The sequence below is a fragment of the Sorex araneus genome, chromosome 2 (genome assembly GCF_027595985.1).
Source record: "Sorex araneus isolate mSorAra2 chromosome 2, mSorAra2.pri, whole genome shotgun sequence".
Lineage (NCBI taxonomy): Eukaryota > Metazoa > Chordata > Mammalia > Eulipotyphla > Soricidae > Sorex > Sorex araneus.
The window spans coordinates 354,499,842-354,516,790 of record NC_073303.1 but is presented as its reverse complement, the minus strand read 5'-3'; the positions used below and the strand labels follow the sequence as shown (position 1 = coordinate 354,516,790).

Sequence of the window (16,949 nt, the reverse complement as noted above, 5' to 3'; positions counted from 1 at the left end):
AGTGAGCTCAAGGATGACATCTATATTTATGCCATATCTATTTCAGAGAAGAGTAACTCATGTGAAATAGGACACTGAGATGCTAAGGAAATTAATCCAGAGTAGACAAGGCAAAGGCATATGGAAAGAAGTTTGGGAGCAGAGATGCTTATTTCTGAATATGACCCTCTGAATCATTCACATGCAAAGGTGCCTCTATAGGGTAAAACTGTATGAAAGGTCTTAGTGCCTCTAGTGACTTTAGTCTAATCTCCTCTACCTCCCATCTCCCCTGATGATACTTGATTGTTTTTTAGGGTGTATCACATCAGGGTGAACACTTCAGGGTGTCATGGAAAGCTCTGACATTTCAAAGTTTCAAGAGCTGCTAAAGACACTCTTCTGATGCCTTGGGGGTTGAGAAATGGAGGGCAGAGAAGAGGCAAAGTCTTAAGGGAGAGGTAGGATACATAAGGTGTCTGGTCTGCTCCATTAAAATATTCAACAAGACTGCAGAAACATTACATATATATATATATATAGACAGAGAACTCATGGACAATTATGATTCTCTATAATACCGAGAAAAATTGAAATTATAACAGAGAAAGCACAACGCAGTGACAAAATTAATTCAGAGAGCTGGATTTCAGTAAGGACAGAGCTAGAAGTTCAGTCCATAGAGATATTTCCAGGCTGGTATTTAGAAAATGTTAGGCCCCAAGGAATACTTCTCCATTGGCTGGGAATTGGAAAAGGGATGTCTTCTTTCCTTAATTACTCTCTTCTGCAATCATCACATAATCACTGTGCAGATGCCTGGGGGAAGGCATGCAATCAGAGAATGAATGGGATTCTTAGAGGAAAGGTGGTGGGGAAATAGAGGAGCATGGGGTAGGGTACCAGGACCTGTAGTCTAGACTTGGCTGAGTGATGCGGAGGCAAGCTCAATGCAGTGGGCAAGTCCTGTGATAGAATCAAAAGTGATGGTTTCTATCAACTGAGCAGGCCTCTTGATCTCTAAATCTCAACATCCTAATTGACAAGAGAATAAAATGATGTTTCCTCTAAGACTTATGGAAGGGTGAAGTAATGTGTGAAGTGATTTTGTAGAGAAACCTACTATACAGAAGTCTGGACCAATTCCTTGAATTCCAGGTGTCCACCTAAATAAGGAAAATGCCAGGCCTGGAGTCAGGCAGTTTGGTTTAGCTAAGTCCAGTAAGTGTATGTATTTAAGAATATGGGAGGGAAGATTTTGAATTAAGGATTGACCACTCTGGGAATGAATACACAAGGAGAGAGGTGTGGGCACCTTCACAGGCATGCAGAGGGTCTGAAGATAGAGTCCTGATAGATGAATCCTAACAAACAGTCTAGCCACAAACAAATTCCACTAAGATTGCTGGAAAACCTAATGAGCAACTGATTTTAACTTCTCAGATCTTGCTTCTCAGACTTGTACAGATAGAATTCTTGATTGTAGATTCATAGCAGTAACACCACCGTTATTTTCTCATTAATAATGCCAGAAAACTAGAAAAATAAGAACATGCTATGCCCATGGCTAGTGTTGGATCTATGAACCATGTCCATCATGTCTGAAAGAGGAAGAACACCATTTCTCAGGTATAAATTTGAAATACAGCAACTTCTGTTCAGGTAGGCTTAATTTGAAATACAGCAACTTCTGTTCAGGTAGGCTTCATTTGAAATTTGTGGCCCCTAAAATGCACCTTCAAAGAGGTTCTCCAGATGAGACTGGGAAACCTGGATGAGCCTACCCACTGGGGGCAGAGATGCAGGCCATTTATCACTTTCAGCAAATGCAGGTGACATGACTGCTAATTGGGCTCTTCATGAGCCAAGAACAGCTACTCTATAGCAGCTCACAAGCTAGCAGCAATCTGGGGCGATTTCTAAGTGCTTCCTAACTCATGTTTCCCCCGTTGGCCCAGCAAAGGTCTCTAATTCCCTGTGACTGGAATGATCCCCCTTCACTATGATCTGATTGTCTCTGAAGGGAGAAGGGGTTCATGTCATAATAGTGAATATAGGGGCTGGAGCAATAGCACAGTGGGTAGGGCGTTTGCCTTGAACTCGGCCAACCCGGGTTCGATTCCCAGCATCCCACATGGTCCCCTGAGCACGGCCAGGAGTTATTCCTGAGTGCAGAGCCAGGAGTAACCCCTGTGCATCACCGGGTGTGACCCAAAAAGCAAAAAAAAAAAAATAATATATATATATAGTGAATATACATGCCAGGGATGAAGCAATAGCACAATGGGTAGGGCGTTTGCCTTGCATGTGGCCAACCCAGGTTCGATTCCTCTATCCCTTTGAGAGCCCGGCAAGCTACCGAGAGTATCCTGCCCACACAGCAGAGCCTGGCAAGCTACCCATGGCGTATTCGATATGTCAAAAACAGTAACAAGTCTTACAATGGAGACGTTACTGGTGCCCACTCGAGCAAATCAATGAGCAATGGGATGACAGTGACAGTGATACATATATGTCATACAAGTAGAATGCTACTGCCAAACTTGAAACATGAATGACTCATCCTTTACCACCAGACTTTGGCCAAAGAGACATAAACTATTTGAATGGAGGAGACATCCTCTTAGCTTCTGCCAGTCCTAGGAAAGGAGGTTCTACACTTTTCCTTATAAATAATGGCTCTCTTCTATATTTGTCATCTCTGGGATGTGTGGACAGACACAAAGAGATACTTATGCAGAAGTGGAAGGCTGTCATAGCAGAGAAGTCATGTGTGCATGAAGAGAAAATTCATGCACACATGAAGAAATTCCACCAGTAATAGATAAGGCATAAGCTCTTTCTAATAGCCCCAACTGGTGTTTAGAGATGACTGGAAGATCCTAACTGCCCAGTGGTTGTGCCAGGAGTAAGGTGGTAAGTATGGCAGGCCTGGGGGTAAGAAGCCTGCCATACCTTTCAGGTAGGTCCTTGCTTCTGCCAGGAAATGTGAGCCCTGGGCTTACCTTTAGAAGCCTGACAAGGGTCCCTTATCAAATACCCATGGCTGAGATTGTGCAAAGCCCCTATCAGCTGGGATTCAGGATTCACTGACCATCGGCTCTTAATGGCTCTGTTGTAAACTCACGTGGGACATGACTTCTAGATACGGCATGTCAGATAAACTCCACAGTCATCTCTGTTCTGCTGTGCCATTCTTTTTCTTTCTTTCTTTTTTTTTTTTTTTTGAGTCACACCCGGTGATACACAGGGGTTACTCCTGGCTCTGCACTCAGGAATTACTCCTGGCAGTGCTCAGGGGACCATACAGGATGCTGGGAATTGAACCCAGGTTGGCCGAATGGAAGGCAAACGCCCTACCCTCTGTGCTATTGCTCCAGCCCCTGCTGTGGCATTCTTTGGCTCTTGTTGTAATCTCTAATGAATTTCACAGGTTGACTCAATGATAAAACTGTACTGTTCAATCAGATGAGGCTGTAAGACCAGCCTCTTGAATAAAGCACAGAAAAAGGAGTGGGTATGACTGGCCTCCAGGTAGCTAGAGGGCTGCCTCTGGCCCTGCTTTCTCAGGCACCAGCTCCAAGAGATTGGAAAGGAAGCAAATGCCAAGTACACAATGTCAAAAACCTGTAACAATCCCACACAAGGAGACACATACTTCATTGCCTATACCTCTCTGCAAACCAGTGCAGCGTTGGCCCAGATGGCAGGCTTTGAGAGTATAGTGCCCCATCCTGAAATTACAAGAAGGTCCAAGTCTTACCTGGAGAAAGGGAGGAGTCGTAAGAACTTCTCTCCTTGCGGTTCATCTTGAAGGCCTGGATGTCCTTTTCCCTGTATGTCCCAAAGCCTTCGTAACTCCTCCTCTTACTCCCACTCAGGTCACTGTCCCACTTGTCAGGCGAAGGGTTCAGCTCGCTGAACACATCCAGGCTCTCCGGTCTTGAGCTGCTGCCGTCGCCTGCGCTGCCAGAGTACCGCTTGGCGCACGTCTCCACGGGCTCACTGCTCAAGTCCCCTTTGTCCTTGGCCGGCGTCCAGTGCTGGGCATCGGACAGCGACAGCGTGGACAGGGTGTCCACCTCGAAATTGCTCTTGGACGCTTTGTGGCCGGCTTCGCTGTGCTGGTGCTTCTGCTTCTCCTTATGCTTGGCCTTCTCCCCGACCAAGGGCAGGTCTTTGTCTGCGCCGCCCAGTCGCTCGCTCAGGAGGTGGCTGGAGAAGCTCGTGGCTTTGCCTGCAAACAGACCACTCAGGTTGTCGTGTGGGCCCAGGAGCCGGTCTTCCTTGTGCTTATGCTTGTGTTTGTGTTTCCTCTTGTGGAGCCGGCCGCCGGAGAGCCCTGCGCTGCCCACCTTGGGAGGATTCAGGGACGGCTGCATGTCCCCGAGGCCCATGCCCACGGGCCCCTGCAGGTGGACCCCATGCTTGGCTTTATGCTTGGCGGTACCGGCCAGCTTCACGTGGGAGCTTGTGTGGAACTGAGGTGGGGGCACGGTGGGCCGTAGGAAGGGGGAAGCCGCCCCGAGTGTGTGTGACAGGTACAGAGGAGCGGGGTACTGACTGTAATAACCAAGGTTCATCATAGGCATTGATGTGTAAGGCATTCCATAGGGTGCATAGTAACTTCCGCTGGGAATAGGGTAGCTGAACCCTTGTAAAAAAGGCACCTTTGTCATGGTGTCATTGGTTTTCGCAGGCCTCCCACGCTTCTTCTTGGACTTCAACTCTGAAGTTCTCCGAAGATAGAGCAACGGGTCGTACTGGATATATGGCACCGGGTAGTAGTGATCCAAGTTAATCCGGAAAATGCTGGGATATGGATTCTCGTGGTAAAACGTGTAACTCCGGTGGGAGATCCTGAACACCTGGAACTTGGTGATGAGCTCCTCCAGGTCTGCCAGAAACTGGAGGTCATCCCGGTTTTGCAGGCCTTTCCGCTTCCTCTTGTGCTTTGGCTTCTTGAGGCTCTCGTGGGCCAGAAAGTTGTCCACAATGAGATGCTTCTGCCGGTGGCCATGCCGGTTCTTGGTGCTGGTGTCGGACGCGATGGCCTCGGGGTTGTCTAGGGAGCAGAAATCGAATGAATACCTCCGGCGGGACTCGGAGCTCTTCTCTGCTTGGTCCGATGTGCTGTTGTTGTCAGTCCCGATGCCGCTGTCGCTGGGGATGGTCTCCTCACTGTGCGACTCACTCACGGGGGACAGCGTGATTTCCTTGAGGGAGCCAATCTCGCAGAGGTGGGAGGGAGAGTTGGCCATCAGTCTGGGTGGAGACAGCTTCCAGGTTCCGCTGTGTATCCCCTTCTGGGTTTTCGTGGGAAGAGCACTGATGGGCTGAAGATTTGGCATCGTTTTCAACTCTGAAAAACTCGTTTCAGTGCTGGCGGGGCTCAGGTTGCCATTGGACCCACCCAACTGCGTGGAAAGTGGGTGCATAGCTGCTGGTGAAGATGCCACAAGTGACTGAAAGTTGGAAGGCACGGCTGGAACGTCCGGCTGGCTAGAAACAGGCCTTGGGTGCTTGATGGCTGTTTTGGGTTCTTCGGATGGGGTGGGCAGCTCCGCTCTCGGCTTCCGGCCCCTCTTCTTGCCAATGTAGATGGTTCCTCTCTTGCTGACGTTGATCTGCTTGCCCAGCTTGCTCTCGATGGTGGCCGCCGCAGGGCTGGTCTCTGGGGGCGCTTTGGCCTTCAGAGCCACACTGCTGGAGCAGGATAAGATCTGGTTCAAGATATTTTTCCTCTTGAGGGTTTTCATCTTGTTGATCGTCTTGATGGTCTTCTTATCCAATACTCCGAGTTTCCCAACTTTCTTGTGGAACTTCATCTCGCTCATGGGTTTGTCCTCTCCCGGCACCAGCTGGGCCAACTTGGCTAAACTCCGTCGTCTCTTTCTCTTCTTGGTGCCGGGGAACTCCCGGCTGATGGGGCTGACCGGACTGGTGGATGTGCCCTCATGAATGGTCTCCACGGTGAGCAGAGGCTGCTTCTTTGGTCGTCCCCGTTTCTTTTTGACTGGCGTGATCACAGTAAGACTGTCTGTGTTCGTGTACAGAGGGCTGGAGGGGGTAATGGGGTAGGCGGATGGCGGTTCCACCATCAGTTTGTCTGAGGTGGCCATCACCGCCTCCCGGAGCATACTAGTGGCCTTGGGTTTGCTGCATGTCCACCTCCGTTTGGCGGCAAACTTTGGATGCTGGATGTCAGGCAACTTTCTTGATGGCGAATGGTCTGTGCACGTGGATGCGGCCATGACCAGGGGTGGCTTTCGCTGCTTAGACACGACGCCTGAGATCATTTTCTCAGCATTTCCACCCGTCTCCAGGCTGATGGAGGGGGACTCACTCTCAATCATTTTGCCCAGCTTTGGGACACGGGGGTCCTTCTTACTTCCTTCGGAACTGGCAAGTATCCGGCTAACTACGTCGCTGCTCATGGCGATTCCAGAGGCCAGGGCTTTCTCTGGCATGATCTTTTCCACCACCGCTTTGATGGACTGTCTCTTTTTCCTCTTATGGCTGGTTGGATCCAGACACGGTGCCTTAATAGGGATGGTGATCCGGACGTGACTGGAGTCATTCTCAGGATTACCAATGGAACTCACATTCGGCCTGGCTGGGGACGCCTCCCGGCCATTATCAGCAGAGTACCCTTCCCTCTTCCCTTCAGTATTGTCAAATGTTTTCTGGGCGTTTTTGACCCATTCCAGGTCTGCGTTTGGTATGGTCTGACTTATCACATCTTTCTTACTGGACTTCTTCTTGCTGCTTATAGTACTTATAGTCGGTGGTTCAGGGGGTTCCTTGGGACCCCCAGCATCTTGATCGACCAAGGTCTGAAGCCCATTGCACTCTGTGGAGCTGTTGGGGGGTGCTGGTGAGCTGTGGTTGCTTGGGGATGGCACCACACCTCCCAAGAGTAGCTCTTTGCTACTGTTGGACAACTGGCTCCACGTGCTCCCTGCACTGCCTTTCTTACACTGGGCCTTGGAAAAGGAAGCCACGGGCTCTAGAGCTGCCATCTTGCTGGTGCTTGCAGTTTCTCTGCCAGACTCTGGACTGATGAAGCAATTCTGAGTGGTGGGTCCACTGTCAGAGCTGGTGGACCAGTCCATGTGGTTCTGGCTGCTGCTTTTTTGCTGGTGCTTTGGTTTTAAGGTGTCACCGGTGAAGTCCTGTGGGACTCCCGGGTCATAGTGAAGAGCGGAGTGCTTCTGTGGTCGCTCATAAGCCTAGGGGAGAGGGAGAGAAATACAGAAACCAAGGTGAGCATGTTGGGGCGACAGAAACTAGAAAGTCAAAAACGCTTCGTGATTTGCAAGTTTTTCAAAACCAGCTATCTTGAAGTCTAGAAAGTTCTATAGCTCTCGCAATTGCAGCTGTGAATTTGTGGCATGGGTTTTGAACAGTTTTTCATCATAGTCTTTAGGAAACCTGACTTGGTTTCGGGCAATTCCACATAAAAACTCATTAGACAGAGGAGGGCTCTGAAAAGTCACTTAGCCCAGCACCTACACTTTAATGACGTGGCATTTCACCCAAGGGGGTGGAGTCCAGGAGAGATCTGAAGGCCCAGCTCCTGGGCTTCTCTTGCCCAACTCAAGCTGTCTCTTATTGCTGTCCCTGCTTCTTCTCAAAGCCAAGTTTTGCCCTTGCTCATTCTAGCTGCAGTTCAGTGCTGGAAGCACTTGATTCTGTAGTTCAACACCTCTGTACCCCCCAAAATAGCTCATTAGGATCCACAGCAGCAAGGGAAAAATAGTAGAAGTTGAGGAATTAAGGGTGGAGATTTGCAGGCTCTGTAGGGGAAAGTGGGGGCAATCAAGGGTACAGAGAAGAAACACAAGTAAAAAAAAGCATGCAAGACTTGTCCAGCATTTAAAATATGACCAGCTCTAGGAGTGTTACTTCAGATCAGGACTGAGGTTACTCTAACCTAAATCTCTTACTGCTCTCTCGAAGAAGCTCTTGGATACTTTCAAATGGAACCTTGAGTCTCCAGGCCCAGTGTGCCAGGAGGGAAAAAACTGACCTGACAGTTCAAGGTCAGTTCTCTGAACTTTCCAGCTGTGTTGTTGTCACCTACATGGATCTACATGGATGCTAGGTGACTGTCTTCAGATGTTGGCACCTTCCTCACATGGCTCCAGCTAGGAAAGGCAGAACCTGAGCTGAAGGTCCAGTAAAGGCAGCATCTATCAAAGCCAAAGGGGAGGGCTAGTGCACACACATCGCTTTGGGTTATGAAAGCTCTTCTAATATAGATATACACACAGTGCCCCAGATAGATTTTCAGAAAGGCTCCTAGGACAAAGAAGTATTTTCCAAAGCTTATTATAATCCTCTACTATAGAAAGAGCAGTGCACTTACAGAATGCATCATCCTCCGTTTATTAAAGAAGGGAAAATATCACAAAATTGAAGAAAGCTTTTGATAATACCCCTACTGAGAAATATGTGATGAGTGGCTTGGCGAATTTAGGAATTTTTAACCTGTTTTAACAACCTGTTTATGGATATATCTGCCTACCTACCCTCTAATGAATCAATATTTGGCATTTACGGTATAGAATGTGTGCTTTAATTTTGTTTTGTTTTGGGGTCACACTCACTGGTACTCATAGTTTACGCCTGGCTTTCTACTCGCTCATGGCAGGGTTGGGGGACCACATGTAGTACTGGAGATAGAACCCTGGTTGGCCTCATGCAAGACAAGCACCCTACCCACTGTAACTACTGCTCTGGCCCCGATTTGTGCTATACTAGAAAAGATTTCTTCGAGTTCTTACTCAAAGTCAAAACACAGGGGCAGTGAGGTAGCTCAGAAGGACAGTATGTATGCTTGCTGTGTGGGAGACCTGGGTTCAGTCTGTGGCACCCAAGCGGTATCGCCCTGCCACGGATGACCCCAAACGTGGATCAGGAGCCACCCCTGAGCACCACTGGGTATGGCCTCAAAGTCAGAAAAAACAGGGGAGGTGCTGAAGAAATAGTATAGTAGATAAGACACTTGCTTTGCACCTGGCCCACATGGATTTGATCTCCAGACCCAGATGGACCCCCAAGCCCTGGTAGTAGTGACCCCTGTGTACAGAGCGAGAAGTAAACACTGAGCACTGCTGGGTGTGTCCTCCACTCCAGGTGGGGTGGGGGAAAGGAAAAGAGGGAGAAAGTGAGCATTCCAGTAAAAAATAGTGTGTCTAAGAAAGTAGGCCATGTTGGATTTTCACACTAGATCCTGGAATCTCTAGAGTTCTTTTCTGCCTCACTGATTTTGTCAGATCCTTTTTGTACTTCTAATATTGAACTGTGATTTTAAACAAATGGGGGTATCTTCCAAGATGGAGAAGTCTCAGTCAAGTGAGTCATCAGTAAAGTGCAAGGGCCCAAGCATACCGTGCTGCTGGGACCTCGCAGTGCCGGGATGGCTGGACTATCTGGCTGCACCCGGGCGCCTCTGGAGGTACACCTGCCCCCACCGGGCTCGGGGGACCACACAGTTCCAGAAAGCAAGCCTGAGCTGGATGTACAATAGACATGCACCCTAACAGCGGTACTCGCTCCCAGGCCTGAACTGTATTTTTAAAGTACCACCTCTGTAAGTGTCCCAGAGAAAATTAAGAAAAAAGCTTATTGAACTTTTTCTTCATCTGGTGGTATAAGACCACCACAATCTACTTGTGTTTGGCTGTTAGGAACTGCTGCTTCTGTGCACAGGCTGCGAGCCCATTTTTAGCAGAAGTATCAAAACTGTATTCATAAGGGTAAAGCAGAAAAAGCCCCTTATTTTTCTTGATGAATCGGGGCTTTGTTCCTCCCTGGTTTATGCTCTGGATTTTAGCTGGCCCTGTGTATACTCACAGAATGACAGGTCAGGAAGAGGGCTTATTGACAAACTTCTCTACTCTACATAATGATAATATAATTGATGACTTGTACTGGAATATTTTAGTGTTTTAGTAGAGGCACTTAGTAAAAATGACCCTGGGCTGAAGGCTTCGGTTACTATTTTGAACTTGGGTAAAACAGGACTTACAGTCCCCCTCCTTCCATTGGCCCTTCCTAATTACCTGCTTCTCTCAACTTGACTAAAAAATGAGGACCAAAATAGCACTTCCTGGTGAAGTCAGGACTGGAATTTTGGTTTCTGATCCCCTCCAATGTTTTTGCATTTCTCCAGCTACTTATTCTTGGCACAGAACAGGACCTTGATGAACTTGTTCATGTTCTAATTTCAGCTTAATTCTAGGAAGTCTCCAGGCCCCTAAGTGACAGAGACATTTTATCTAAGTTCATGGTAACATATCTCTCTGTTGTATTTAGCCTAGGTTTTCATTTGACATTTGATGAGTGTGTCACTTGAATCAATACCTGTCTTTCTAGCCTGCCTACATTATCATAGAGCTACCAAGCACAGCACCCAGCCATCTGGAGGGGATCAGAAACCAAAATTCCAGTCCTGACTTCACCAGGAAGTGCTATTTTGGTCCTCATTTTTTAGTCAAGTTGAGAGAAGCAGGTAATTTATTCACGTTTACTAAATAAAGGAGCATACATCTCACTATGGATATTTCATTTGTCACCTGCAAGGTGAATGACCTAGATCACTGTATCACTGTATCACTTTTATCCTATTGGTCATTGATTTACTCGAGTGGGCTCCAGTAAGGTCTCCATTCGTCCCAGCTCTGAGATTTTAGCAGCCTCTCCTTAGTCGTCTTTCCCAATGATTGAAGGCTCTTTCAGGGTCAGAGGAATGAGACCTAGATAGTGTCTGCAAATACATCCACCCTCTACCTCTAGTCTAATTCCTGGTGTTGTTCCTTGGCAGGCACTGTTGTCTCCATCAAGACATCTGTCACAACCCTTGTAATTCACTCACTTTCCAGCCCCCCGCCCCTAAACTACAAGTACTTTCAGGTCAGAGACACTCTTGTTACTCTTGTTATTCTTGTTTCCCAAGCAGCCTACAAATTAAACACCCAGAAAGTTTGCAGGAAAGGTTTGTTGAGTGAATATACAAAATAATACATGGGATGCCTATACTATGGCAAAATATTTGGTTGCCCACAGAGGACAATAAGCAGCCAACCAGTGACTTGGTAATGGCTCTTAAAGAAATTGAAGCTCTCAAACCATTAATGTTGAGCAAAATAATCCTTTCGGAATACTTAAGAAGTCAAAGCTTTGTGAGTTAACTCCACATCAACACTATTTTTAGATTGGGTCCTCCCCCATCACCCCCCCCCCCCATTGTTTCATCCGCCTTAGGGGAAGGCCATGTGGGAGGGGTCTCACTCTGAAACGGAGAGGTGGGGCTTGCTCACTTACACTCTGGGCAGACCAGCTGAAAATAATGCAGTTAAGCGTGCCTGGTTTCCAGTGCCTCCATCTGGACACTGCCAGATCTCATTGTTTCTGCCGTTTCAGCTGCAATTTGCCCTGCTGAGAGAGCTCAGCAATCAAAGGGCAGGGTGGACAAAAAGGAAGCACAACAAAGAATCAGGAGTAATGGGAGAAATGGTGCTTTCCAAGCTCCTGCGCCCCGCAGAAGTGAGAGAGCACAGAGAACTGCGAAGGCTCACTTTTCTGAGGGGTCCTGGGGAACAGGCTGCCCGCCAACCTGGGCTGATGGCTACATCCCGTTGCATTTCATGAAATCCCATTTCTTCATCTGTCAGCCATGACATATTATATACACAATGGTGAGGCTGTCAGTTCCAATATGTCCTTCGCTGAGAATTGAGTACTTACTCCATTGACATGGAGATGGTCTGGCAAGACAGACCCCCGAGCGCAAGGCTGGGACAAGCTGGCAGACGGCAAAAGTAGAGTCTCTCTCTCTCCCATTCTTTTTGTAGGGGTCTAGAGATATAACTTCATATGGGTGGGGCGGGGGGAATTGCCGTCTCTGGGAACTCTATTAATCCATGTAACACATGTTTTCACTTTCCCTGTAGATTATGAGCTTTTCTAGGGAATAAGTCCTGAATCTTTTAAAGCCTTTATTCTATCCACGGCCTTAAAATGGTTAGCAAATGAGGGAATCCTGAATAGTATTTTACATTGAGCGGATTATTTATGTAGAAACTTTTAATACTAACCAAGCATGACCCTTGGCTTTCTCTCCATGCCCTTCTCTCTAAGTTGTGAAACTTAATCACTCTGAAGTATGTGGTTCATGTTGATCAGTATAGGACCTTCCAGGCACTCGGAGTTAAAGCCAAATGTTTCTCGGTAAAACCCCCTTTTGGAAGCGTTATGCAGCTCCATGGTACAGTGCACGCCTCACATGTCCTGGGTTCAATCTCTGGCCCTGCCCCAACTGGCCCAATTGAAAATTTAAAAAGTGAAAAATCCTAGGCAGATTTTTTTTTCCTAGTCCTACAATGTGGAAAATTTTCTTGCAAATCAGATCACTTTCCCCCACCCCCACCCCCTTCAACAACCAAAGGATAAATCACATACATTAAAATTTTGCACAAGCCCAAGTTTTTAAGAGCACTTATTTTTTTAATCTTTCATCTGTCTACATTTTACAAAAATCATTAGGTCACTGCATAATAACACGATCCACGCAAATGGTAAGAAAATGACTCACTCCACTTATCTTGGGCTTATCTAAAGCAAGGTTGGTCCCAATGAGAGGAAAAGATAGTGATTTGGGTCTGAGAAAAATCATGTCAGTCATCAAAAAATCAAACATGGCTTCGTGGGAGATAAACCACTGTTTCTGGTGAGCTGGGTTTGTGTTACTGTCTGCTGACACCAATAATTTAAATATACAGTCTGTAAGATATTTGGCTTCACACGAGCAGGAAAGCATACCTGGCAAGAAATCAGGGGAACTTTAGTTGTTAATTGGGCATTTGGCACTTCTCAAGAAATGATGGATTGCTGTATCAGAAACCCCCTGTGTACTGGTTACTACCAGAGGTTTCGGGTCCCCCTAAAGATATACTAGTCTTCAGTCTCCCAGGATGGTACCAAGGGATGAACACTTACTATGCTGCTCAAATATGCACCAAGTTTATTTTAACATTATTCCTCCGGAGGAGCACTTTTGTGGTGACTATGACATTCTCAGAACTTTTTGGTGGTAATTATGCAGAGCAAACCACCCTAGGCCTGTCTGGATACATAGTTTATCACCACTGAGCATTTTGCTCTCTGAACTTTCTGAAATTCAGACTTCATTAAAAAAAAAATCTAACAAGGCACAGTGTGTAGGTATCCCATGTCCAAGGCAAAGAAGAGCCAACGAATGAAAAGGGTAGATGGGAGCATTGTTCTTCGGAAAGGAACTAAACATTGTGGCACTTTTGACCTTCCACTTAGGGCTTGCAGCTTCCCCAATGCTTCCAGACCATTCCCAGAGCTCCTGGCATTCCTCTTGAGGCTCAAAGCAAGTGTTCAAGCCTGAGCAAGAGATGAATGTGGGAGATAAAGAATGTAACCGCAGTGTCTGATGAAAGGTTCCCAACCATGGCTGCATGTCAGAATAATCCAGAAAGCGCCACACACAATACCACACCTGGGATCTCATCCAGACCAATTAAACCAACATTCTAGAGGTGGGATCTGAACAGTAGTTCCTTTTTTCAAAGCTCTGGGTTATCCCCAAGAGCAGACATATTTGAGAAATAGTAGATTATGTCAAAGACAGGGGTCTGGGTTAGGACTAGCAAAGCCCTGACATTGTCAGGAGATCATCCAACTCAGTATCAAACATGATCCAGAGTCCTAGGATTTGGTAAAGACTCTGCTGAACTGTGGCTGGTGGAGGAGGCAAGAGAAAGGCCTCTCTTTATTTTTCAAAAATTAAAAAAAATATTTTTAATATAACATGCTTTAATTGAATCACAACATCACAGTTGTGATTAAACTACATTTACAAAGTTGTTTTTGATTGAATTTCAGTCATATAATATTCAATGTATCACTTTTCCCACCACCAATGGTCCCAGTTTCTCTTCCCCTCCCCCCTCTCCCCTTCATGGCAGGCACCTCTCTCTCTCTCTGTCTCTCTCTGTCTTTCTCTGTCTCTCTCTCTCCCCCCTTTTGGGCCTTATGCTTTGCAATATAGAAAATGAAAGGTTATTACCTACTTTTGCCTACTTTCAACACTCAGTTTCTGTCCAAAATGATCATTTCCAACTATTGTCATGTTTGTCCCTTCTCTATGCTACCTGCCCTTTGCCCCTACACACTCTTCCCCCCCCCCCCAGTCTTTATTTTTTAAAAAAAATTTAAGGTGATTTTTTTTTTAAATTATTGAATCACCATGAGATAGTTACAAGCTTTCATGTTTGGTTACAATCACACAATGATCAAACACCCATCCTTCCACCAGTGCACATTCCCCACCACCAACATTCCTGGTATACCCTCTTCCCCCCACCTCCACCCCGCCCCCATGGCAGAAAATATTCCCCATACTCTCTCTCTACTTTTGGGCATTATGGCTTGTAGCACAGACACTGAGAGGTCATCATGTTTGGTCCATTATCTACTTTCGGCACACATCTCCCATCCCGACTGATTCCTTCAGTCATCGTTTTCTTAGTGATCCCTTCTCTATTCCATCTGCCTTCTCCCCTCCGCTCATGAAGCAGGCTTCCAGCTATGGAGCAATCCTCCTGGCCCTTATATCTACTGTCCTTGGGTGTCAGCCTTATGTGATGTTATTCTATACTCCACAAATGAGTGCAGTACTTCTATGATATGATACTCTCCATGTCTATCCATTTATAAGCAAATTCCATGACTTCATCTCTCCTAACAGCTGCATAGTATTCCACTGTGTAGATGTACCAAAGTTTCTTTAATCAGTCATCTGTTCTAGGGCACTTGGGTTGTTTCCAGATTTTGGCTATTGTGAACAGCCCTACACACTCTTATGGTAAACTTCCAAACATTGACCAATTCTCCTGGATCTGTTTACCCTGAAAGAGGCCTCTTTTTAAATACCAAACTCTCTTTAAAAGAAACCACTCAGTTAACACCCAATTGGATAAAACAGCCTTGCAAACTATTTCATATAAGAGAGAGAATGTTGGGATGGAGCAATAGTACAGTGGGTATGGCACCTGCCTTATGCAGAGCTGACAGGGGTTCAATACCTGGCATGCCATATGGTCCCCTGAGTACCACCAGGGGTAATTCCTGAGTTCAAAGCCAGGAGTAACTTCTGAGCATAACCAGGTGTGGTCCCCCTGCCCACTCCCCCCAAAATGTGAGGGGGAAGGGAGAGAGAGGAAGGGAGAGATAGAGATGGGGCAAGATGATGCTGTTACTTAAAGAAGGAAACTTTGAAAGTGACCATTGGCTTTATCATTAGGAAGAATATACTTGACAGCTTCCATTCAATTTGCCCTCAAAGTACCCCTTCTAAGCATAGTTAATTCCTGCAGTTGATAATGATAGGTAGAAAAAAAATGTCATTAAGTACCCTATTTGAACAATGGCTTTATGATCCCCCAACTCCCTGGTGTTTGAACTGGATGTTAGTCTTTTTATTTATAAAAAAAAAAAAAAAAGAAAGGAAGAAGAAGAAAAAGAAAGCTCCTAAATTGAAACTTTGAACTCTGTGTATTAGGAAGTGAGGCCTTTTAATGAGGCCATGAGGGCGGAGCCCTCATGAATGGGATTAATGCCGTTAGAATAAAGCTATCCCAGAACACGCTGACCCTTTTCTATAAGAGGACCAGAGAGGAGATAACTGACCATCAATTAGGGAGCACATCCTTACCAGATCAGATGTGAATCTGCCAACACTGTGATCTAGAATTTCCAGCCTCTATAACTGTGAACAGTAAATATGTATAAACCACTTACTTGTGTATTCTGTTACAACAGTGCAAATAGACTATGTCAATGAGAGAGAAGTTGCTCAACTAAACGGATGCAGAGTTTCCAATCACATGTATAAAATAAATGTGTTCTCATTCTGTCTCATGAATTTTCCTGATGTGATTCCCATGGGATTCATTCCTCATTTTCTACTACGGGGCTTTGAGTGATACCAGGTGATAACTCATATGGGCTCCTATCAAAAGAACACAGCATTACCTCCCCCCCGCCCCTGCCCAACACACATTAATTTCATGTGACTAAAAATCATCACTGGTCTGGTTCTGATTATAATGGTACATAACATATACCAATGGTATAATACCTATTGATTTCAGGTACATAACACATATTATACACCTGAATCAATAGGTATTAGGCTTAACCTTCCTTTGAAAACAAATATAACATTGAATAAATCAGATAACTGCAACTATATTCAGGTATTTTAGGGCTGGAGAAATTTTAGGGCCAGAATGATAGTACAGTGGATAGGATAGGACATAGTCCAACCTGGGCTAGATCCCTGACCTCCTATATGGTCTCCCGAGCACCACCAGGAGCAATTCTTGATGGCAAAGCCAGAAGTAACCCCTGAGCATCACTGGGTATGGCCCCGAAAAAAAAAACAAAAAAGAAACAAAATTTAACATGGATTATCTGTGTCTGACCAAATTTGAATTTGTACATGAAGGCAAAGCTTCACAAAGTCTAACAGGTCTGCTAGAGCCAGCCATAAACTGAACAGGGAACTCCAAAGACGCATTTTTGGGCAGTGCTAGTTTTCTTACCACTTGGTGGGCAAGCTTTAAATAATATCTAAGAGAGTCCAGAAATGGTACACTTTAAAGAGTAGATCATAAGCACGAAAGTTTGCAAGTCTGTAACTGTACCTCAGGGTGATTCATTAAAAGATAAAATAAAAATAAAAAAATAAAGAGTAGATCATGTAGTCCTACAATAAAAGACAAATATAATTCTTCTTAAATAAAGTCTAAAAAGAATCCTTAATAGGATAGTTAATCCTCTCAAACCAAAAAGCAGTCATTGAAGTAAAACACCAAAGTCTAGAATCTCGTAATACTTAGGACATGATAAAAATCCCATCAGATAAGCAA

The 16,949-nt window shown here is 45.7% G+C and overlaps 1 protein-coding gene across 1 annotated transcript in view; it reads right to left on the bottom strand.

Moving 5' to 3' along the window:
• SETBP1 (SET binding protein 1) overlaps positions 1–16,949 on the bottom strand; it is a 372,368-nt gene that overhangs the window by 101,034 nt on the left and 254,385 nt on the right. The window contains exon 4 of the mRNA XM_055125505.1: positions 3,743–7,211. Within this exon, the coding sequence (XP_054981480.1) occupies positions 3,743–7,211 (3,469 nt within the window). The remainder of the gene's footprint in view (positions 1–3,742; positions 7,212–16,949) is intronic.